Genomic DNA, 26,991 nt, shown 5'->3' on the forward strand with positions numbered 1-26,991 from the left:
ATTGTAGAATTGTTGTTGATTAGAATAATATCCAAACAACTAACAATTCATCAAAAGCATAGATGAATTTAATAAAATATTATTATAATTATCTATATGAATAAATTAATATTAATAATAATAAAATATAAGGATAGTTGAGAAGTGCTTTGATATGTCGCAATTCTTCATTTTCATCACTGTGATATTTCGTAATAAATAATGAAAAATAACTCTGTGCTAACATCCCAAATTAATTAAATATCGTTATTTATTATTGAATGTTTTTTTTTTCCTCATTTATTTATTTCTTTTTTTTTCATTAAATTTTTATAATAATTATTATTAAGACAGAGAATTATGAAAAATGAAAAAAATAAATAAAACAGCTGCATTCTTCCTCTTTATTTTTATTTTTATATGTACATTTGTTTTTTATAAAATTATTGAGGAAAATTTCATGCAAGATGTGTTTAATTAATTCTCAAAATTTGAGATGTTGACTTGCGAATAAATATCATGGTGCTTCTCTCATTTAAAATATAAAAAAATATTTAAAATAAATATTATACTTAGACGAATTACGATTATTGAGAAAATAAAATATTTAAATTCTACTCGTCAATGTCGTATAGAATTAAATGAAAAAAAAAAAAACAAAATTGAAAAAAATTAAATAAAACATGTACAAAGGAATAGTTGAAAACGATGTAAATCCATTTTAGAATTTAATGAAGAAAAAAAAAATTCCAAAAAAAGAAAATAATTTTTTATAATTTTTTTCTGTTGTGCTTTTTTGCCATTTACATTAAAATGTAAATAGCCATAATTTACATTACCATAATTTTTTATTTATTTCATTTAAATATTTTTAAATAAAATATAAATATATTGATAATTAAAAAAAAAACATTATAAATTTGTTTGTATTTTACAGCTCATTGTTTATTGTTTTGATTTAAAAAAAAACATAATAATAAAAGTATCATTTCATGTGTATAAAAAAATTAAAATAAAAATAAAAAAAAAATTGTTTAGCGATAAAATACATCGTTTATTCAAACTAGTATTGTTGAACAAATGAATCAGAGCTCATATATATATAAATATTTAAAAATATATTGTTTTTAAGTATATTTGTTTTGAATATAAAATCTTGTGCATATTGCTTTGATTTAAAAATAAAAAAAAATAAAAAAAAAACTAATTAAATTATAAATGTGACCATAGGGCTGTATTAAAAAGAACAACCTTACAATTTTGAAAAAAAAAATGTTTTATAATTTTTTTCATTAACCTTTCCAAATTATTTTTAATTTTAATTTTTAATTTTTTTCTTATCTCAATTATTTTGTTGATGAATAAAAAAAACAAGTTTAAATTTTTACCGCCAAAGGAATGGTCCACAATGGCGTCGTCAACAATTGCATCATTATTTATCATATGTGTATGTACACTTTTGAATAAAAAGAGTAAAAAATATTATTACAAGTGTTATAGCCTTTTGGCTAAAATAATAATAAAATTTTAATATTACTTTCACAGGCGAATGCGGCTGTTGCATTCTAGGCTTTACGCCATTATAAAAACCATAAAACGTGATCTCTGTATCAATAAATTGACAGTTCAAAAGCCATATATAAATTCATCATTAACCAGAAATTTGTCAACTGGTACTGAGCTAGCAGCAAAGGAATTTAATTGGGGTTCAAAAAAACAACATAGATCAATTAAATTAAATTTTCCTCTCAATATGTCTGATCCAAAAATTGAAGAAACACTTGCTCCATTTCGTGCCAATGTCAAAGAACAGGTATTTATTTATTCCATATGTTTAATTAATTAACATGCTAATATTCACGTGTTGTCTACATAACCTAGCACAACATTTAAATTATTTTATTTTTCCATATCAACAACAAATTATTAATGAATCTTGTTATTTAGGGAGACTTGGTGAGAAAATTAAAAGCTGATGGAGCACCTGAATTGGACATTAAAAAAGCTGTTGCTGAACTTAAGCTACGTAAGAAACTTCTTGAAGACAAGGAAATGTCATTTGCTAGTGATGCTCAAACCTTTGATCGTGCACGAATGGAAGATCTTTTAAAACGTCGTTTTTTCTTTGATCAATCATTTGCAATTTATGGTGGAATAACTGGACAATATGATTTTGGTCCAGTTGGTTGTGCATTCAAGACAAATTTATTATCAGCATGGCGTAATTTTTTTGTTCTTGAAGAACAAATGCTTGAAGTTGATTGTTCAATATTAACACCAGAGCCAGTGCTAAAAGCATCTGGTCATGTTGATCGTTTTGCTGATTTAATGGTTAAAGATTTAAAAAGTGGTGAATGTTTTCGTCTTGATCATTTGATAAAAGCACATTTAGAAAAATTAACAAGTGATAAAAAAATTGATGAAGCAACTAAAAATGAATGTCAAGATATTGTTATTAAATTAGATGGTATGACTAAAGATGAAATGGCTGCTGTTATGAATAAATATAATATGAAATCACCAACAAGTGGTAATGATTTGAGTGAACCATTAGAATTTAATTTAATGTTTGGCATACAAATTGGACCAACTGGACTTATTAAAGGTTTTTTACGTCCTGAAACAGCACAAGGAATATTTGTTAATTTTAAAAGATTACTTGAATTTAATCAAGAAAAATTACCATTTGCTGCAGCACAAATTGGTAATGCATTTCGTAATGAAATATCACCAAGATCTGGTTTAATACGTGTACGTGAATTTACAATGGCTGAAATTGAACATTTTTGTGATCCAAATGATAAATCACATGCTAAATTTATTGATGTTAAAAATACAAGTATGTTACTTTATTCAGCTTGCAATCAAATGGATGGTAAATCAGCTGAAATTAAAACAATTGGTGATGCTGTTGCTGAGGGTCTTGTTGCAAATGAAACACTTGGTTATTTTATGGCAAGAATACAAATGTTTATGATAACTGTTGGTGTTGATCCAAAAAAATTACGTTTTCGTCAACATATGGGTAATGAAATGGCCCATTATGCATGTGATTGTTGGGATGCTGAATGTTTAACATCATATGGTTGGATTGAGTGTGTTGGTTGTGCTGATAGATCAGCTTATGATTTAACACAACATACTAAAGCAACTGGTGTACGTTTAGCTGCTGAAAAAAAATTAAGTGTACCAAAAAATGTTGATATTGTTGAGGCATCACCAAATCGTGGTCTCATTGGTAAAACATTTAGAAAAGATGCTAAAATTGTACTTGATACACTTGCTGAACTTGATGAAAATACAATTAATAATTTAGAAAAAGAATTATCAACATCTGGCTCTTATAATCTTAAATTAAATAATGATAATACTGTATCAATAACAAATGATATGGTAAGTGTTAAAAGATATAAAAAAACACTTCATGTTGAAGAAATAATACCATCTGTTATTGAGCCATCATTTGGAATTGGTAGAATAATGTATTCTGTATTTGAGCATAATTTTAAACAACGTGATGGTGATGAAATGCGTACATATTTAAGTTTACCACCAATTATTGCACCATATAAATGTTCAGTTTTACCATTAAGTGGACATCCTGATTTTACACCATTTGTCAAAGAAATATCAAGTGGATTAAGGAAATTTGGTGTACTATACAAAGTTGATGATTCATCTGGTACAATTGGACGTAGATATGCTAGAACTGATGAAATTGCAATACCATTTGGTATTACAATTGATTTTGATACATTGAAAGAACCATATACAGCAACATTGAGAGAAAGAGACAGCATGAAACAAGTCAGAATACCAGTTGCTGATATACCTGCTATTGTTAGAGATCTTTCAAATGGTGTCATCAGTTGGAATGAAGTTAAGGATAAATATCCAGCATTCCAACAACAAGAAAATGCTAATGAAAACTAGAATTATTATTGATTTTTTTTTTATTTTCAATATATTTGTATTTAAATTTACATTTACTTACAAAAGCATTTAACTTTTTTTTTTATTATTTATTTATACGACATCATCATTGAATAAATATGTAAATTCAGAATATTTTTTTCTTTGCTTTAAATTAATTATTATACTTATCAACCAATTGAATTTAAAAAAATTATTATCATTTAATTTATTTTTTTTTATTGCAAATATTTATTGACGTCTTATTAACCAAATACGACATCATTATTTTCATCTGGTTATTTTAAATATCTGTTTTTGATATGTCAATAATTATTACCAATACATTAATAATTATAATTTGATATTAAACATTTATTTTTATTACCCACTGCCAACATTATTTTTAAATGAAATTAAAACATAAAAAAAAAAACAACATATATTTATTTGAGTGACTCTTTTATGATCACTGATCATGAAAAAAATTTCAATGCTGATAATGACTACTTGATACAAAGTAGTCATTCTTGTTTTATGAATTTTATTAAAAAATATAAATTAAAATAAGAAAAAATATGCAAAATGTTTTAAAAAACGAATTGAAATGAAATATAATTTTTTTTTTCAATTATAAATTTTAAAAAATAATTATCATTTACAGGAAATGTCTCTTTTTTTTTAACAATTGATAAATAAAAATATTTTTACTTTCATGATAAACTGATGGTGTTCATGTCTAAAGAAAATTTAAATTAAATTTTTATAATTATTTCAGATATTTTTAATTTTGTTTTTTGTAACTATTATTTTTATCAATTTTAATTATTTCAAAGACTGTAATTTTTCAATTATTATTTTATATGGATATATACATACAACATATATATCCTGGCATTTCACATCTTTCATTTCCTGGATAAGGAACTACACATCTTGCTCGTGGCACACAGAACTCAGGTCGACATGTTGGTGGACCAATTGGTGGAATAACACGAGGAGGTCTGGTTGCACCAGGAAAAAATCCACAATTATCGTCAGGAAGATCTCGAGTTAGTCTTTTTTTTAGATTATTGCCATTCAATTGTTGTGAGGATTCAACTGATTCTGATTTGTAAATTTTATATAATTATAATTATTACAATAACGATAATCAAACAAATATTTAAGATAATAATTTAAAATTACCTGTTAAATACACAGGATTGCAAGGTTGTTTTCCATCAAGAAGAATAATTTCAACATCTGACGGAGCAACACTATCATCTTGGATGTTTTTTGTTCCAACTTGATAACCGAATTTAGATGTAACAGCGCCATTTACATTCTGAAATTCTGGTGATTTTTTTTATTTTAAAAATAATTCATAAATATTATAATCTAATTAATAATGGCAATGTTTAATTTAAATTTTCGATAAATTGAGTTGAATTTAAACTTACCAGATAAAAAAAATATAGCCAATAAATCAATAAAAAGTAAAAATTTTAATTTATTCATCATGAAAGGTAGCAAGTTTCGTTATGACTGACGACTTTAAAATCACACAGTCAAACTAAAAAGAATAAAAGGTAATCTGTTTTAATTTGCCAACCAAGTTGCTATTATTATAAAATAATTTTTAATTTTAGACCTCATCTGATGATTTATCAGTATGTAAAAACGATAAGGCCAAATGACTAGAACTATTTTTTCTTTTCTAAATTTAAATCCAGTCACCTGATAGTTTTAATCTGAATTTTTTATATCAAACATAAATAACATAATATTAATTTTAGAATAGCAATTAAATAATCATCAACAGTCAGAACATTTTTTATTTTTTTTTAAATCCAATGACAAAAAAAAAGTTGTTTAATAATTTGATTTAATTTTCAAACTAAATGGATCTTTTTTTAGACAATACACAAATAAATTTTAATCAAAACAATATTCAATATAATTTAAATTTTAAAACATATTTTAAGATTTTAAAAAATAATTATAATGAATTATTAAATATTACATGTTAAATTTGAAATTACCGCGCATTTGCTTTTTTTTTTTTTTTTATAAATAAATTTTTTTATATTTTACAGCAATTTTCTTTTTTTACTTGTATTTATATTTATTTATTATTTTTTTTTAAATATTATTATTTATTAATGCTAAATATAATAAATTATATTATTAATTTTATTATTATAATAATTTGCAAATTATTTGGCCTCCCCTCTCCTGTGCCCTGCTAAATTCTCGGAATTGCTCCAAAAAACAAAAGGGCGACATTAATAAAAAAACAGTTGTGCGTCATGAGTAAATGTCCGTGCAACTCATTATTTATCTCAATATATCACGAGTATTATTGATTAACAATTAATAAATTATATAACAATCGGTTTGTAATTACGTAATACTCATAATGGTGTATAAATCATTACATAATTTTACTCCGTTTATTAATTATCGTGAAAAGAATATTTAGTGAATTTTGGGGCACTTAAAAACCTGTAAATAATTAAGTGAGTAATAATAATTAAAAATAATATTATAATAAATTAATTTTATAGACATGAATATTTTTGCTAATCATTTTATTATTTTATATTTATTTTTTTTCTTTAAATTATTATTTTATGTGCACTCGATTTTTTTTTTTTTTTTTCAAAGGATTTAACAATATTATGTTAACAAAATGGCCGACATTAAAAATTATATATTACGTAATTAATCATAATAATAAATTTTATACATGAATTTTATTTATTTATTTATTTATAGATCCATGTATCGTTTGGCTGCCAATGAATAAAAGAAAATGTAAAATTTAAATTCAACGATAACAAATCATGGTAAATATTATTTTTGGTAAATTGAATATTTATTAATCATTTAATTATTTTATTCATTATTTTTCTCATGTTACAGATAATAATAAATGCAGTGCTCTGAAATGGATAAATCTACCGGTCAAAATCAAGTCATGAAGTTTTTGCTGGATGCAGGTTGACAATGAAATGGTATGTTGCTTATTTTGTGACAAAACAATTAAAAAAAAAACTGAACAAACTGATTCCAAATTGTTGAGTAATTTTATAACTAAACTCCATTATATTATGCGATAATTTGCAGGGCCATATGTTGATCATGCAAATGATGCAGTTAATTGTTAGAATAATTGATCTTTGCATTCAATGATTTTTTGAATATAAAAAACATTGATTGATTGATTGATTCAAAAAAAAAATAACCAATGCAGTTCAGGATGCAGTTGTCTTCCTAGCTGTTGATGATAATTCAGAGTCCTGGAAGAGTTGGAGCTCAAGGTAGAATTGAAAAAAAAAATTTTTTTATGAATGATTAATTAATAAATATTGTATTATTAATAATTAAATATTTTTTACAGACAGTGATGCATCTTTAAAATCTTCTTAAAAATTTATCCTGGATGTCAATGACAGTGTACTTCCTATAAAAATGAATCAAACACTTGGGGCTACCTGGAAACCTGGAAAAATCATCTACATGGCTGAGTCTTCACAAGGTAAGTGAACTCATTTGAGTCATTTATATTTTTCAACAAGCAATTCCATGGCATAAATAGTTCACCAATGATCTCGTTGTGTTAAAGAACATCATGATGATGTATCATCCTATTTTTTTTCTCTCTGAGTTATTAAATATTTATATTATGATACTATATATTTTTTAATTCACTGTTGAATGCACTTTTAAATAATAATTTAATTATAATTCATATCAACCCGGTGATTTTAGCAGAAATAAATAATTTCTATATGTTTATTTAAAAAATAAATTTAAGTAAATGTTGTCTCGTATATTGCATGTTATCATATTGTCTCACAATGCCCCAGGACAATATTTTAACACAAACGCACTTTAAAATTTAAATTGTGTGGGTGAAAACCCAATTATTCACATGCTTAACACATCTCACCGCGTTTTTGGTATCAAAAGATGAGCAGTACAAATGACAGAAAAATAAAGGAGATACTTATGTTAAAAAAAAAACAATAAAAAATTATGCCTGATGCATAATGTTATTCTGCAGTTCTTTTTATATTATTATTATTATATTTTATTTATTTTTTTTATTCTTGGTCGTGCGAATCGAATTGTTTTGCCACGACTCGTTTGCAAGCGTCTTCAACATGATAATAATAAAAGCAAAAAAAAAAAAATTTTTTTTTCTATATTTTTATTGTTTTTATTATTATTAATGCTTACACCGGAACCGGATGAAATTATGTGTAGGTGAAAAATATTATTTTATATATTCAAAACACATATGAACTTGAATTTAAATCACAAAAATATATAACAGGATAAATAATAATAGTTTGATAGATTTAGTTCTGAATAAGTGATCATTTTATTTTTTTAAATACATACTAAATTACATAGTTTATTTATTTATTTTTTTTTTTTAACAAAATTTTATTTTAAACTCTGATTATTATGGATTTATTTAAATACAATTTTTTATTTTTAAAGAATATTTAATTATGAAAAAACATGATAGATTGATTTGAAAATATTTTTATCGTGAATAGATTTTACTGTTTTTTTTTTGGGAACCATTGTTCAATGAACTTTGCGACATCAGGTTTAGATATTACACAGCAAGTATAATTATTATTATCACATGTTCTTCGAAGTGATAAATAACATTGTGTAATCGGAACGCAATTTGACTGTAAACATGGTCGTTTTTTTCGTTTAACATTTTTTATCGAAATGGGATCCTTTGGAGGTTTTGGACGTGGACGACCTCTTCCTCTGAACTTTTTTATAAATTCATTTGATTGAAAACTGCTTTGAGATCCCAGTTCATTTTTGCTGTCTATTTCTCCAGACACTGTGATTATAATAAAAAAAAAAAATATTCTTTAGTTTTAAAAAGTATTGAAAAATATAAATTTAAAATTATATAAATCAAAAAGAAATTATTATTTTTATATCATTACTTTGAAAAAGAATATTATTTCTTTAAAAAAAAAATTGACTCACCTGATAAAACAAAAACAAGTTGGAGAACAATTATTAAGAACGTTTTGAACAGTTCCATGTTGAACGACGTCTAGCTTGTAGAACAAATATTTATGACACAAGAGCAGTGAAAATAATGTAAGGAATTTCCAGAGCGTAGTAGGAGAGTGCATTTTGGGAAATTCCGACATTTATATGTATTTGTATTATTTTTATAAAATGCTTTGTTCAAAAAATATTTATCAGTATTTTCAACAAGTCATCAAGCATTGTGAAAGTTTTTTTTTTTTTTTTAATTTAAAATATAAAAAAAGAATGACTATTTACAATCGTTATCTTCGAAAAAAAAAAAACATTTTCTTCAAAAAATTTGTATAACAATACAAAAAAAAAAAATATTTTTTTTACATTGATATGAAAAACAAAAATTATATTATGAAACAAACTATTGCATTGTTTTAAAAATATGTTTTTATTATTATTAATGCTTACATCGGAACCAGGTGAAATTATGTGTAGGTGAAAAATATTATTTTATATATTTAAAACACATAAAATAATATAATAATTATAAAAAAACATAATAAATCGATTTGAAAATTTTTTTATCGTGAATAGATTTTACTGTTTATTTTTTGGGAACAACTGTTCAATTAACTTGTTGACAACAGGTCTAGATATTAGACAACAAATATAAAGACGATTAGCACATGTTCTTGGAAATGGTAAAAAACATTGTGTAATTGGAACGCAATTTGACGGTATACATGGACGATTTCTTTGATTAGCAATATTTATAGAAACGGGTAACTTTGGAGGTTTTGGACGTGGATGTCCTCTTCCCCGGAAATTTTTTTCGCCATATGCCTCTTGTATAAGTCCAGTTTCTTTACCACTTCTTTGTGGTCCCAGTACATTGTTGCTGTCTGCTTTTCCAGCCACTGTGGTTAAAATAAAAAAAAACATTCTTTAGATTCAAAAAGTATTGAAAAATCTTAATTTAAAATTATAAAAATGAAAAAGAAATTATTATTTTTATATCATTACTTTGAAGAAGAATATTATTTCTTTAAAAAAAATTTTTTTTTTTGTAATCTTTTAATTAACTTACCTGATAAAACAAAAACAAGTTGGAGAATAATTATTAAGAACGTTTTGTACAGTTCCATGTTGAACGATGACTAGTTTGTAGAAGGAATATTTTTTGACAGAAAATTGAAAAAAATCAAATGCCAGCATTTATATTTGTTTTCTTTATATAAAATGTTTTGTTCAAAAAAAAATTAACAGTATATTTTCAACAAGTTATCAGCTAATCAAGCATTGATAAAGTTTTTTTTTCAAATTAAAATAAAGAAAGAATGATTATTTATAGTCGTTATAAGTGAGTCGTTATCTGTTATTTAGAAAAATTTTTCTTCGAAAAACTTGAATAACAATACAAAAAAATAAAATAATAAATTAATTTTTTTACATTGATATGAAAAACAAAAATTATATTATGAGACAAACTATTGCCTTGACCCACAATCGGAAATTCATTTCTGAAAAAAAATATTTAATGATTTTCTAATATTATCAAAAAATTATATACATTTTATTTTTGAAATAAGTATAACATTTATTGATTAAAAAATTTAAAAATAAATCTTGCCCACAAAAATTTCCAATACCAGTTCAATACTTTTACAATATAAATTTTCATCTAAAAAAACTGTCCCACTTCAATCATCATTAATATTATTAATATTTTATGCAAAAATCAATTTTTAAAAATTGTTCTGACATCATCATTTTATTATTATAATATTATCGTGATTATTTATATAATATTTATATATTTTTTGAATATTATTCTGCATATACTTGAGGTGTTTTCAGAAGTGGTGGTAAATTCGTCTGGCACCTTGTTCGACTTGTACACAGTAAAAAAAAAAATGTAAAATGTAAAAAAAATGTAAATGTTAAAATAAAAATGTCAAATTTTTAACATTTTTTTAAGTGTTAAATGGAAATTTAACATTTTTTCATCTTTAACATCTAAAAAAATGTAAAAATTAGAAAAAATGTAAATTTGACATTTAAAAAAATGTCAATTTATTTTACACATACAATTTACTTAAAAATGTTAAATTTTGGATTTGTTTTCGAATGTTAAAAATTAGTTGAGAGATGACCGCTAGGTCTTGCGAGTTACGTTAATTATTTTCCTCGCTTCTACCAGTGAACGACGCCAAATAAAACTTAGTGTTACAGAAATAAGTTTAATACATATTATAAAATAAATAATATAATTAAAAAGTTACAAAACATAAGTTATTCTTCAGTTCATCTTTTTTGTTTTTTTATCGAGATCATATCCATTCGATAAATAATTATTTACTTTTTATTACCAATGTGTCATACCTAACCTATGATTTTGCTCGTTTGTGTCAATTTTTTTTTTATATTATATATCCATTTTACTACAAATAAATTTATTTTGTGAATATAAATATTATTATTAATATTTTGTGTGATTGTTTGTAATTTTATAATTAAGAAAAGATTGAAATAAATAATTTGAAACATAATCATATTCATATGCTTTTTTTCTTCAAGACAATTTACATTTTTTCTTCAAGACAATTTACATTTTTTTAAATGTAAAATTTTTAACATTTTTTGGGATGTCAAAATCGGTCTACACTTTTTTAAATGTTAAATTTTAACATTTTTTCGAATGTTAATTTTTAACACTTTTTTAAATGTTAATTTTTTAACATTTTTTAAGTGTTAAAATTTAACACTTAAAAAAATGTTGAATTTAACATTTAAAAATAATGAACTGATTGACATCTAAATATTAAGTACATTTTTTTTACTGTGTAGGCGGCAACTGCTTGCCTGTCTTCATACCTTCAAGTTGGACAATGGGCTCCTCATCGTCTTGCTTAAACTTGACTGAGGCTTTTTAAATTTCATGAAACAGAAAATGAGAGAGATAAAGAAAGAGTACTGTAATAACAATAAGTATATTTATAAGTAATGAAAATAAGGTATCGAAAGAGTCAGAGTTCTTGTTGGGAGGGCAACAAGAGGAAGCGACATATCTCGCCCACCTGAGAAAACTGATAAGTATTGTCCTCTCTGGCACATTGTTTTGTTGCCCACGTAATTGCCTACTGAGAATTGAGTATTATTACTTTCGGGCCACTTGTGAATTAGTGATTTACGATGTTGTTGCTTTTTTTTTTTTTAAGTTTATTAAGTTTTTTTTTTTATTAAAGAGAGTAGTACATTAATCCCACGTCAATTATAATTTTCTTATTTTTTTTTTCTTTTTTTATCATTAAAAGTATTGACTTGAAAGTTGGATGATTGATTGATTTTTTTTTATTCTTTCAATCCGGTTTTTCTAGTACAATAATTTTCGATTATTTTTTTTAAATTAGGCATTCTTTTTATGGTTCGTGTTGCAGTATTTATCTAACACTCGGAAAGCGTATATTTCAAGATCCACTTGTATTGAAATTATATTATACAAATAATCTTGAAGTCAAGGTATTTGGTGTACATGACCGCCGTGAATTGATATTACCTGAAGAATGTTTAATCAAAAAAAAAAAATTCAAACCATAACGGTTTTATTGTTGTTGTTGTTGGTGGTTCATTTGTTTATTTTTTTCTTCATTTATATTTCATTTAAAAAATTACAAACTGACTGTGTCACATGTGGGTGGTACTGTCATTACGTGGGCAAAAATCAAAATGAAAAAAATCAATAAATTACGTAAATATATAGTTGTAAGTTATATACTTAAAAATGAAAAAAAAAATATAATTCAAAATTTATTGGTAGAGTTACAAGAAAAAGCTAAGTAAGACTAAAATAAAAAGTAAATAAATCTCAAAAAAAAAAAAGATAAAGAATATATAAATAAATAGTATAGGTATATATAATATAATAAAAAATAAAAATTAAATAAAAAAATAAAAATTGGTTTTGAGTGACTCGCGGGAACAACACAAGCGGTTATTTCTCATTTTATCGAGTCAATTTGCGGTAGTGTGCCTCAGACGAGAGTGTCAGCGTGGAAAATTTCGATTTAAAAGGCGATCACCCACGTTGCTTATTCACAACATGTTCAACAAACATTCTCTAGTCTTCCACAATACATACTTGTTTGTGTTTCATTGTTGTGTGTGCTATTTTGCCATCAAGCTGAATAAACTTTTAATCACATTATTGTGTGTCAAGTCTTACGCAAAATCATCATCTTGAAAAAAAAAAAATTGCATTTGTTTTGTTGTATTACTATGTCAATAATATTTTCTTTCTTGAATTTAATAGTATTTTTATTTTTCACGATAATTTATCTGACAAAAAAAAAAAATTAAAGCTCCAACTCGAAGAATTTGTAATAAATTTTTTTTATAAAAAGAAAAAAAAAGCCCTGTTTGATAATAGAGTTTAAATTGACGATAAATTTATCCTTTTGATATTGTGTTATTGGTAAAGTGCCATTGAAAAGACATTTAATTTTTGAAAAATCGTAAAATAAATTCATTTAAAATTGATGTCCTCGTATGATGTCAGTCGGATCTACGGGATATCTCGTTTGTTCTATACTATGATACAATCTTCTTGAATATGGTTTTTAAAAATAAAATAAAAGTAAAAAGTTATCGGGAGCCATGATGTTTATCTTCATGTATCAACCGGAAATACCTCTATATTTATTGATGACAGTAAATGTGACATAATCATGCAATCGTTTCTATAAATTAATAAATAAATTCTTTTTGTTTTTTCTTTTTATCGCTAAAGTTATTGAAGTTTAATGTTATTTGATTTATTATACTGATGCTATAAAAATTTTATTCTAAACGATAAGATGAAGTTATCGTTTGTATATAAATTTAGATATTTTCTAAAAGATATTTTCAGTTGAACTAATTATTATTATTATCTTCTTGAAGTTTTTAATAAGATTAATAAAAATGAATTTATAAATTTATTAGTATAGTAAATGTAGGTTTGAACCAAGTACATTATCAAGAATAAAAATACTTGATTAGCTAATTAGTTTGAGGTAGATTTAAAAATTTATCATAGTTAAATATAAGTCGTGATGAAAAATAAATTACAATTGAAAAAATGTCATTCAATTTTCGACAAAATCATTAAGTAACTCAATGCAGAGAAAAATTAAAAAGAAAAATGACAACGTAGGTGGTCACTAAAAGTACAACGATTTTAAATTAAAATTACAGTTAAGCCAAAGTCTTTTAATATTTAATAGCCTTTACCAAAATTTCGATCTCTTTTTTTTTATTTTTATTATTTCACACCAACAAATATTTTTTTATTATATTTTACTATACAAGAAAAAAATAAAGCTTGTATTTTATTATTATTTTTTTTTTTTAACAATTTTTATGTAGTATAATTACAAGTATAATTGGCCATCATGTCTCTTCATGTACTTGACTTTTATTTCCAATTTATATTTAAGAAAATGAGTTTTAAAAAAATTTAAAAAATTGCATATATCGCGATTTAACTTCTGAAAACATGACAACAAATTCTGACACTTTATCGTGTGTTGTAAAAAATAAAATGAAAATAAAAATTAAGGATAGAATATGAAAGTTTTATTAATACATTTTTGTACTCTTGTTTAAATGTTATTTCCGTTAATCCGTTAGGAGGTGAGTGAACCGGTTGTAAATATGAAAAACGACACTATATTCACAATTAATCTTGAACTCTCGATCATCAATTATCTTCTTCATTTTATTACAACTCATTTTTATTTTCTGTTGAAAATTTTTTACTCCAGTCCAGTCTTGAATATTTTCACTGATCGCTCGCTATTTTTCTCACGTTTAAATTAAAAAAAACCAAAATAAATAAATCAAAACATTGACAATAATTATCAAGTTTAAGTATTTAAAATAATTTTAACAAAATTACGACTTAATCAATTTTTTATTTAAATTAAAATTCTTGTACATCAAATATATATAATTTTTGACTTTATTTACATCAAAGTTATGTATTTTAAATTTCTATTAATATTCTTTGAACGTTTATGTGAAGAATTTAATACGAAATGGCTATCATTGAATTATTTTCACGGTGTTGTTGTTGGGGATAATTTTATTTTGATGAATTTCGTATATTGAGCCTCCGGTTATAAAAGTCATGGTGTAATTGAGTACATGAGTGTATTTTAAAAACACCGCTTGTTAATTTTTTTTAAATATTTGGATATAGATAAATAATATAATTAAAATAAAAACAATTAATAAATTTCATATTTGATTATTTCGTTTAAACAATTGTCGTCTAAAAAAATTTTTCTAAAAAAAAAACAAAGAAAATAATAAGTTTTCAGTAGCTCAAATAATTTATGGATAAAAAAAATAATGTTTGCCAGCTGTTTGGCACAAACACCAACAAGATCATTTCACCTTATCTTATCTCAAAGGTCTTTTTTATATTCATCACATCAAACAGAGAAAATGATCTGATGACCTTTTTGGCTGCTGGTGCTGAAATTGCCGCGCTCGTTTGTTCCAAGATAAGGATGAGACAGGGATACATTTCAAACAAAATACCGCAAGTTAATTTTTATCTAAAAAATAAATATTAGTAACAAAAAAAAAACGAAACATTTAAAAAACAAAAAACATGTTTGAATAATCAAAAAAAAAAAAAATATATATATAAAATAAATTTAAGACAAAAAAAAACATAAAAAACTTATCGAATTGAAGGCGATTTGCCTTGATAAATATATGCAGGGTCACTAATTACATGCTAATGAAATTCCCCGGGGGCAAAAATAGTTGTTGTCTTGTGGGATAGAGAGAAAGAGAGTAAAGTTTTCATTTAAATAAAACTCCAGACTCCATTACAAATAAGTAATATCTTTATTTTATTTTTATTATTCATTTTCTTTATTTTAAAAATAAATAATAAAAATAAATATTTCAACATTATACATTTAAGGTGAGATCAAGTTACCTTTACAAAAGTATTTATACATTCTCGTTTTAATAAATCAAAATCGATATTTGCGTCCAAATGTACAGTGTAGTTGTGTTCATGTGATCATTTACAAATGCATTTATTTGTTCGATGACTGAACGTCATTGCGGCGCATGGTCATCATGTCTATAAATCATAAATTATAATATTTATAAATTATAATAATACTTTTTGCATATATCTATCATTTACTTGTTTTTTTTTTTCACTCATTTCTCGATCTAATTGGATGATATTTTGCAGAATGATTTTTTAAAATTTTTTTCTTTTTCCATTTGACTGTTGTTAATTATTTTTGTCGTATATATATCTCGCTGTTATAAATTTTTTTTTTTTGTATTATTGAATGCCTTGAAACTAAGTAGAACATTTTATCATCATTTGTAATTTTCAATTATTGTTTTTTTTTCCATTCTTAAAATAACTGACATGGTTTTGAATTATTTAAAAATATTAATTCTGATGATGTTGGTCTATACTTGGTGGTCTCTGAAAATTTCATACCTTTTGTATTTTAACTTTTTTATTATTTATTTTCTTTATTTATCCTCTGTCGTCTCTGTGACCACCCTTTGCCCCTTATCTCGCTGTATTAATTCGCACGTGTGGGCGTTTGCATCATGATTTCTCCTTTTTTTTTTTTTAATTTTTTTTCTCCTCTCTCAATCTTCATTTATTATTCATTTAAAAAAAAATATATATATAACTATAGATTTTTTTTTTTTTTTAGTTTGCTTTTATTCGTAGTCGTTTTATTTATCTTTTTTTTTTTCTGCCAAAAATATTTTATTTATCGATGAAAAGCCAAGTTATTATAAATATAATTCTCAGGATATTGTCAAGTTTTTTAATTTATTTATTTATTTTGTCGACAGTGTGGATTAAATTACATGCTGTATATAATAATGTTTAATACAAAAAATAAGAGTAAAATATTGACTAAAAATTGTACATAAAAATTTAAAATTTCTTATTTATATTCGGTATTTAAAAAAAGAAGAAAAAAATTCATGACGATATTAATAATATTTATAAATAGTCGTCAAGGACAATTTAATTTTTTTTTTTTTTAAATATTACATTAGTGTACATATAGATATAGGTACATTCAAGTATGTATATTCGATTTTTGATTTACACACTCTATAGCCACAAGGGCGAATATACATTGGGCCCCACATGGAATTTATTTCGAACAAGATATTTTCTGGCCTTGCGTTCTTGTAACTATCAATATTATCCAATTAAAAAAAAAATAATCATTATTATTATTTAAATGAAGAAAAAAAAATATACGATATCACATAAGATTTTAGATTTCGAATCAGAAAAATGAATTTGACTTTAAAATTTATTTTTCATATAAAAATATCTATAGTAAAAAAAAAAAGTAAAAAATAAGGATAATTTTACCAAAGATATTGCACGTAGATGTATGAAGTTATTAAATAATTTTTTTTTTTCATTGTTTTTTTTACAAAACTCTCATAAAATGGGGAAAAAGAAAAAATAAAAATTTTATGATCGAGGAAGTGTGAGTTTACAGGAGCAAGTCATGAACCATCTAGTAAAAAAAAAATAAAAAAATGAAACAAAAAAGAGAGAGTGCTCATAAGAACCGATACACGTGTCGCGTTATTAATAGAGGTAGCACCTTTTGAAAATGGGTATTGGTGACACCACACGTTGCTTGCTACTGACCCTTTATTTTATTTTTTTTTAATCCAAAAATATTATTCGAGATTCGAGTACAAAGTTTATTATAATCTTATTTGATAAATATATTTCAGGATATTAATCGTCAGGATAAAATTTGTTACGCAATATATGTATATAAAAAAAATTATTCAACATTATATTGTATAATATTTGCAATATTTTAAAACTAATTTTATTTTTTTTTTCAAATAATATCTTATACATAATAATATGTATAAATCCTCCTTCGAGTAATTTTTTTTTATCTCGGAGGTCAAGATGGCACGTGCTTGTTTTGTATACGGGGGTGTTAAATCGAAAAAAAAAAAAAAAAAGAATTATAGATGTTTGCGTGGGACTTGTACGTGTCGTTTAAATATATATATATGCGTCACGAGGGGGTGGATCCAGTCATTATCCAAGACACTACGACTATAGTTATTTTTGATAAATTTACCCTGAGGTGCAAAAGAGCCATTTTGTTTCATTCAATACTTGAGTGCAATTTAATGGATATATGATGATTAAAAGACGAAAAACTTGTATGTCGAAAACCTCCCAAGATGTCGATAATGATGATGATGATGATGAAGATAATGATCATAAAAGTAAGAGATAGAGAAATAGAGAGTTTTGAATAGAGGTGTTGAAACGAAAATTAAATTTAATAGTTAAATTAGCTCGTATAAAATCACTCAGAGTATAGATATATTTTATCTAATCTATAATTCTTGTCGATTCATTTTGTATATAAATTATTATCTTTAATCTTTTTTATAAATTTTAATATTAAAAAAAAAAAAACAACAAACGAAATATGTTATTTTAAAGATAAAAAAATATTATTTATTTATATTTTTATTTTTAGTATTTTAGTATAATGAGTATAATTTTTTTAAGTTTGCAAATTTCGTGATGAGATATTCTAGATGAAAAATAAATAAATAAATAAATATTAATAATGATAATAAAATTGAGTGAATGAATGCCTCACCTAGTCGCGTGGGACCAACACCCACTTGGTATATATTTTTTTAATCTTGCAAAAAATATCCAGAGGAGAATCTTCTATTAGCTCTTTCTTTAATATATATTTCCAAATCACCTTGAGATGTAGCTGAGAAAATTAAACTTATTTTCCCTTGCTTGTGTTTTTTTATTTCTAATAATTTATCATCATCCTTTTTTATTTTAAATTACATTTCTATATTCCAATCGAGACTTCTTGAATATCGATCTAAAAAGGTTTTATTTCATTTACAAATGTTACCATTTATGTATATATCTGATCTTGCTGATAACTCTCTAGCTCGACCTCGATAGAGTTTTTCTAGCTTCAAAGCTTCAAGGTGTTACATACAGATCAAGATCAATTTTTTTAAACATCTTTATTTTATTTTATTCAATTTTATCATATATATGCTTAAATGAATCAACAACAAATTTATAAATATAAACTCTGTAGATGTGTATCGAATTTTTGATACAACTATTTTTCTGTTAAATCTTATTATTAGATTTTTGATTCAAATTTAAAAAAAAAAAACCAAGTAAAATTTTATCTATAAGCTTATGGATATTTAAAAGTATATATGTAATACTATTTCCGAGTTGACATGAGTCATTTTGGGTGGGTTTAAAAGACATAATATAACATAAGTCTTGGATTACTCGGATCCGATATCCTACCATCAACTTTTCTTCACATCTCTTAAACGCACTTGATGACAAAGATAGTAATAAAGATTCTTAAGATTTAAAGTCATGACTCCCTCAAGGTATATTTATTTCACAAACAAATATTATAAATAAAAATAGAAAAAAAAGTATTCTTTTATTCACTGCAAAAAAAAATAAAAAATCAAGTATCCAGACAATTGTCAATATTTGTTGAGGCTTTTTTTTATTTATTTATATTTATAAATAAATTAAAAAAATGAAAAGTTTTTAATAGGATATTTACAAGCCAAAAGAGGAGTGACAAGTATCGATACTGTGTCTCCATCAATTGTTATTGTCGTTGTGAATACTGTCGATAAATCAGCTATAAAAAAAAAATAGTAAATAAAAAAAAAACTATAATAATTCTTGGTGGTATATTTACGTTTATGAGAATAATTTTATAGAAGGAAGGGTTGGTTTTATTTTTTTATTAAGAGTGAAGGGTGCTAGACGACTTCAGAGAAAATTGAGTGACATTGAAGAGATGTGAGTTTGCAAAAATATTATGAGAGTAAAAAAATATCCAGTCATAAATCATGTTAAATATTATTTCACTTTTTTTTTTTTTTATTCATTTCATTTGTATTGTTATTTTATTTTTTTTTTTAATCATCATTTGTATGGTCATGGTCAGTGTTGAAATTTTTTCAATTTTTTTTCTTTTCTTTAACGGTATATTCAATATTATTTATATATATTTATTTAATGGTAAAAAAATAAAAAATTTCAATCTTATTTGCTGATAAATTGATGCTGGAAATCTCATGATCTTTGTCTTCTCGAATTTCGCATTTGACCATTGTTCAAAAAGTCTTTCTTCCTAAAAAAATTGTTTTTAATTTTTTTTTTTTTCACAAGGGTTTCTTTTATTATTGTCATTATTTTTCGGGTTTTTTTTTTTTATTCACATTAGTTGTATTTATTTTTGTTGGAATATTTTAAGTTAAAAAATTTAGTGAATTTTTGCTTTCAAGTTTTTAATTTTATCCTATATATTGTATCAAATTATTTTAATGTTTTTTTCAATTTTTTTTTCAATCTTATTTTATATCAAAAAAAGATCAGAGATATATTTTTTTTTTTTTATTTTTTTGATGTTCAAAATCAGTATCATCAATATATCAAAAAATCAATTTGCCAATCCCTTTTGGCTACTGATACATTTAAAGAACAAAAAAAAATTATAAATGTTTTTTTTTATTTAGTAGATATATTTAGTTTAATTTATTTTTTCAAATTTTATCTTGTTAATATCTGCCAATTCATTCCATCATAAGATAACCCATAATCAGTACGTCTGAGTTTGAAAAAAAATAAATAAAAAAAAAAAAACGAAACGAATAAATAAATCTTTTGGTCCATACATCTTTTACAATTTTTTTCTTTCCTTTGTTTTATTCATTTATTTTTTATTCTTTTGATACAGAGCTATAAATTTAACAAATAATAAAATTGAGAGTGCGATTCTGCACAAATCGTCTTCTGTGTGTTTCGGTAACGGGTGTGGGTAGCTGTTGCGTGTCGAGTATCACGTCTCGTTGTGCATTTGGCTCATGATTAATTGACAAAAACAAAAAAATTCCATGAAAAAAATTATTTATCATATATTTTCTAGTGAATAAAAATTTTGCACTTATTTTTTTTTACCTGGCTTAATTAAAAATAGAATAATTTTTCATTTTTCAATGATGATTTCGATGATACAGCTTCATTAGTAAATACAAACTTGATGAATCATCAAAAACCCACTGGGTTAATGTCGCGTTGGCGATGAAAATTTTATAAAAATATATATATAATATTAATCATAATAATAATACAAATGTAAAAAATAAAAAAATAATATTTATAGGATAAAAGTGTTATGATTAATGTGACCGATCGTTGAGAATGAAATGTCTACTATATACATATACAGTTGATGCAATTTCCGGTAACATAAACATACAGCTATTTAGACTTATAACAAGAATCAATAATAATATCTAAACACAACCAATTAATTTACTATGCCATTTCTGGTTTTATTTAAAAATAAAAATATATACAAATATATACATGCATATGTAAAAACAATATTAAAAGAATTATAAAAAATCATTGAAAAAAAAAACGAAAGAAAAAATGAAATATAAGTCAGTTGGATTGGTGCAAATGCCTTGGTAATAAAGAATCATGGAATTTTAAAAATGTACAGTCTGGTTTTGTGCCCGAGGTGTTTTCTTATGTGTTCAGTTTAAAAGTGGCTTTATCGATGCAACACTTGGCTATAATATTCTGATAATATAACGGGCAGTATGAGTGAACCAACAATTTGAAAAAAATAAAAATAAAAAAAAAAACAAGATTTTTAAATTAAAATGCGTCTGTCATGTAAAATTTTTTTTATGACTATCTTATATTTTCGTGTCATTTAATTTTCACACTTTTTTAAAAATTTTTTTATTTCAATTTTATTAACATCTCTTGTTATTATTATTATTAAATATAATTTTTTTTTTTTTTATGGTTATGCAATATATTTTTTCTTGGCTCTTTTTTAATTTGAATTTTTTTTCTTCCAAATATGAGAGTATTGATTGCCAATAAATTATCAATTTTTAAAAATGAAATTTTTATAAATAATAATGAAATATATAATTTTTTTTAATGAAAAAGATGTAGAAGTATATATAGTGAATGGATTTTGGCTAGAGTGGTGACAAAAAGGTAAAGGATTCTCGATGGGTGGGGCTGTAAATAACGTAGATAGACCAGTTGACCCTCTTCTCTTTTTAAATTTTAAGCATATATTAATCGACGACATGAACGTCTCAGCATCACGCGAGCCATTTTCGTGACACAAAAGACATACTGACTATTCAAAACTCGTTGGAATTTGCCTCCTTATTATAGCCTTTTTTTTTTACTTCTAAATTTTAAACTACATATAGAATATAAAAAAAAATTTGCATCTACTTTTCGCATATATGATAGTAAACAACATTTCCCTCACTTAAATTCTATTTTATTAATTTAATAATTATCTCTGGCAAACACTCATAAAATATATAATTTAAAGTATCATTATTAAATTTAAAAATTTTACAGTCAATTAAAAAAATTAAACAAATATAATTTGAATAAATTAAGCATTTATATATTTTTTTTTTTTTTATAAAGATTTAACTTTTTTTTTTTTCTCTGATTATTCACTCATTAATTATTTTATTAATATTCTTGGTAAAATTCAAGTTTATATCTAATGAAATAAAAAAAAATGTACAAATAAATAAATATTATTATTTGAAAATATAAAATTAAAACAAAAAAAATAAAATACAATTTATTATATAATTTAAATGTTTTTTTTTTTTTATTTTTTTCATTTAAAAAAAATTTAATTGACTAATACAAATGTGTGAGACTGGATTTTGTATTTTTAATGATAAGAATGAGTCAATTTTTCATGTCGTCAGATTTTTTGGAATGGCGGCGATATATAGATGTGGAATATATATTAACGTACATGTAGATGTTGAAGATCCCTTACTCATCACGTTTATACACTCACTGACCTTTGTTAAATAAATTGGCACCATTTTTTCTCACAAAAATATTTCTCAATAGCCCAAATCGTTTATAAATTTAAAACGTTTACATTTTATTTTTTTTTATTTACTACAAATTCCCATCGAGTTAAATCTAAATTGAAAAAAACAAACAAGAACGTGATAAAATACAAGCTAACGAGTTTTTATTTTTTGAAATTTAAAAAAAAGATATATACCTATATATTTTAGATTCCTGAGAGCAAGAGTCGAGAGACTTGTTATAATTTTTTGAGTCAAACTCACTCATGAGATTATAACACAAGAGAAGGATTACAATTAATTTTTTTTTAAATAATATTATCGCAAGAAAAATAAGAAGGACAAAAATGTTAACCTTGTTTTTTCCATCTACATATTATTAATTTAAATTTTAGAATAATTTTATTGCATTTCCTTGTTTTTCCTTAAATGAAAAATGAGTTATTAAACTTGATATTATTATTACACATTAATGGATAAATAAATTTTATCCTTCATACATAAATAAATGATTAAATAAAAAATTTATTTATTTGTTTATTTAGATTAAGTTTATGTGCACTTTTATTTTATTTATTTTATTTATTCAACATATACTCTGTATAAAAAGAGAAAAAAATAAATAATTTGGGCTCAACTAGATTTAACGTAACAGGCGTTAAGTACTCCTGGGATCTTCGTGTGTGATCCAAGTTTATTCGCATGTGACCCGTGCTCACCTTGTCTCTTTTTTTTCTTGACCAACACAAGCGGTGTGTTTGTATTTCTCATCTACCTGGCCACCTCGCCACCCACACTTCAATAACAGTGGCGTTTTACCTTGCGCGTTCAGTTGCTTCCACATATATCCACGTTTTTTTTTTTTTTTTTTATTTTTAAATTTATTTATTTATTTTTTTAATTTTATTTTTATCAGCCCTCAGTGACCCTGACCAAAGGTTTTGTGACGAAATTAAGTGTCTGATTTACACTTTGGAGTACAGAGGAAATTTTTTTTCGTTCTAGAACGAAGCTTTTTTTTTTTTTTTTTTCGCTGCTCATTTATTTATTTATTTTTAATTTTTAGTTTTTTATTTTTTTATCGATAGTTGGTTTATTTTTTTTTTGGTGGTCGCAGTGAGTACATGAATGTCAAAATAAATAATTTAACCTGACATTTTCATATTTAAAATAAACTCACAAATAAAATAAACTTGATTTGAAAAATTAAGTCATCATTTAGCTTTTAATATCGTGTTTTACGATTGATCGTTCAGAAAATTGTTATTTTTTTTTTTTAAACATTGGATGATGTTCATTTATTTGGGACAAAAAAAATTATAAAAAAATTTACTGATAAAAACTTGGAAATTAATGATGGCAATTAAAAGTTGTCGTGAGGTGTAGAAATGCAAACACTTAACGTGGACATTTGATACTGCTGGCCACTTTTTTTTATTTCGTTGAATTTTATCTCATTTTATTTTTAAAAAATTTTGTTCTTTTTATTGTATTTCCTTATTACAGCCTCGGGATCTTTGGGAATCGATACGTGATCTCAATATGTTAATGATTTGATTGAACAATTATTTTATAAATTTTTTTTTTCTTAAAATAAATATTTGTAATTTTCATTTTTTAATATAAAATTTTAAAGCCATTTGAATTAACAACTGTATTTGGAATCCTAAAAATTTAATTGGAAATCGAATCAGTAGATATTTTTTAAATTTGTCAGACAAATAGAGACAGGCTCAGACTATTCGAAAAAAAAAAAAATCTCGTCGTGGGCCAATCATTATTTATTGTAGAATAAAATGAGTCAATTCATCAAAATAAAATTTTTATTTTTATAAAATTGTGTTAATAAATCATTGCATGTTATATTACATTTGAAGAAAACAAAATTGTTTGTTAAAGTTGCGTGATTCGATACACCTACGCATTGCGTGTTTGCTCCACATTTTATTCAGCTTTCAAGTCAGTTTAACCAGTCATAAAAATTGTTTGCTCTTTAAACAAAATTGCAAATTATTTTCCTCGTTTTTGGTAGTTTAATTAACATTATCATCATTAATGCATGTCAATTTGATGACTTATCGCGTACACACGAATATATAAAAGCGGTATCTTCAAAGACTGATGTTTAACAATCTACAAAAATACACAACGTTTTGTTACCTCGATAAAACTAAAAAAAAAAAAAGAAAAAGAACATCAAAATTAAGAAAATTAATCGAATAAATAAATAATATGTCAAATTTAAATTTTTGTCTAGACTAATCAACCTTATACCTGAAAAAAAAAATAACTAATTACCATAATTAAAATTAACGAAAGTATTTTTCAACATTTTTTAAATATTTAAATAATTTTATTATTATTTTTTTTTAATTTAGTTAAATTTCAAATGACGTATTGGAGTATATTTAACACGATCTCATGCCATTAATATTATCCTTTTTTTTTTATACAAAAATAAAAAATATTGATTAATTTCATCAAGTTAATTTTAAAATCTCCCAAAAAATCTTGAAACTATACAAATAAAATAATTGGCTTGACGTCGTTTATCAAAAAAGACCTTGACCAATTATTGATTTTAAAATTAAATATTTAAAGAGCCACAAGGCTAAAAATATTAATAGATGATTATTAAAAATTTAAAATATTTCTCAATTTTTAAAATAAAAAATCAAAATGAAATAATTAATTTTTATTTTAACACATTTTTTTTTTTCTTTACTTCATTTAATTTTGTTTAAAAAAAAAAATTAAAATATAATGAATTATAAGAGTTAATAAAAGCTAAAAAATATAAAATAAAATTTATTCATTTATTTAATATATATATTTTAAAATTAATAGTTTGTTTTTGATGAATATATAAGATTGTAATAAAATATTAAGTACTTGAGAAATGATTATTTTCCCATCTCACAATTCTACTTGTAATATATTATTGCATATAAATTTTTAACGTTGATCCCATTTCATTAATATGACTATCTCATTTTGACTGTATAATACAACTTTCGAGATAAAATAACATATACAAAAGTTATATTCACGTTTGCACGACATAATAATGCATTTCAAATTTTCTACTTTTCTCATTTTCCAAATCAAGATATTTCATCGAATTTCAACTTTTTTTTAATTCTATAAATTTATTTCTATAATTTAAATTATTTATAATTTATTTATACTAGTTTCATGAATAATTTTCATATATTACGAAAATGATCAACTCAGTCGCAACAAAAACAATCAGCCAATGAAAATACGACATGAAGTGTACATTTTAATACATAAAGATTCATAAAAGTTAATTAAATTATCAAAATACATATCAATTATATAAAATTAACATCAACAATATCATTAAAAATAAATATATTCAATTATTTATAAATAACCATCATAAATATTTATAAATAAATAATATTTTATAAAAATTATGGTATTATAGTATTTTGTCTATCAACAAGTAGAAAAAAAAAATAAAAAAAATAAATAAAATATTATAACGATATTATAAGTGCTTAGATAATCATATGAATATATATTTTTTTTTTATTTCAATCGTTTATTTATGCAAATGAATTCACTGTGAATTAATGTGTGTAAACAACATGGAAAATATTGCCTGTGACATTTCTCTGTGTGTGTTTGAGGATTTGTTTTATTTAATGAAAAAAAAAAAAAAAGAATTCAAATATATTGTGAGGTTTATTATATGATTTCCGGAAACGAGTGTCTCAAGTTGTTGTGTGTAATAATCACATATGTATGCAGAAACGTGATGAGAACACGTGGATTAGTGAATAAAACAAAATGAGTATACACAGTGAAAGATAAAACGGAAATAACGATGAAATTGCAACGGTCTTATTTTTGAGATAAAATTTGTGAAACTAAAAGAGAGTATAAAATATATTTTAAGAGCTTGATATAGTATTTATTTATTTTTTTATCAAATTACTAGATTTATTTATATCCAATCAGAAAAATAATTTTGTTCAATTTGTTTTTCATTGATTCCTTGGATGGTATTCATTTTGATTTTTCTTCACCACCCACATTTAATTTACGACTAGA

At 23.7% G+C, this 26,991-nt stretch overlaps 1 protein-coding gene across 2 annotated transcripts; it reads left to right on the forward strand.

The window, feature by feature from the left end:
• The first annotated feature begins 1,044 nt into the window (after nucleotides 1-1,044).
• Nucleotides 1,045-4,240, forward strand: LOC122858862 (glycine--tRNA ligase). Of its 2 annotated transcripts, none has more exons than XM_044162061.1 (3): nucleotides 1,045-1,426; nucleotides 1,525-1,792; nucleotides 1,927-4,240. In XM_044162061.1, the coding sequence occupies exons 2-3, from the start codon at nucleotides 1,529-1,531 to the stop codon at nucleotides 3,910-3,912; spliced, it is 2,250 nt and encodes a 749-aa protein (XP_044017996.1). In that variant the 5' UTR covers nucleotides 1,045-1,426; nucleotides 1,525-1,528; the 3' UTR covers nucleotides 3,913-4,240. The 2 variants fall into 2 exon arrangements, with proteins under 2 accessions (XP_044017996.1, XP_044017995.1); XM_044162060.1 differs by lacking the exon at nucleotides 1,045-1,426 and adding an exon at nucleotides 1,434-1,451.
• Nucleotides 4,241-26,991: the final 22,751 nt, after the last annotated feature.

Source organism: Aphidius gifuensis, linkage group LG6 (genome assembly GCF_014905175.1).
Source record: "Aphidius gifuensis isolate YNYX2018 linkage group LG6, ASM1490517v1, whole genome shotgun sequence".
In the NCBI taxonomy this organism is placed as follows: Eukaryota; Metazoa; Arthropoda; class Insecta; order Hymenoptera; family Braconidae; genus Aphidius; species Aphidius gifuensis.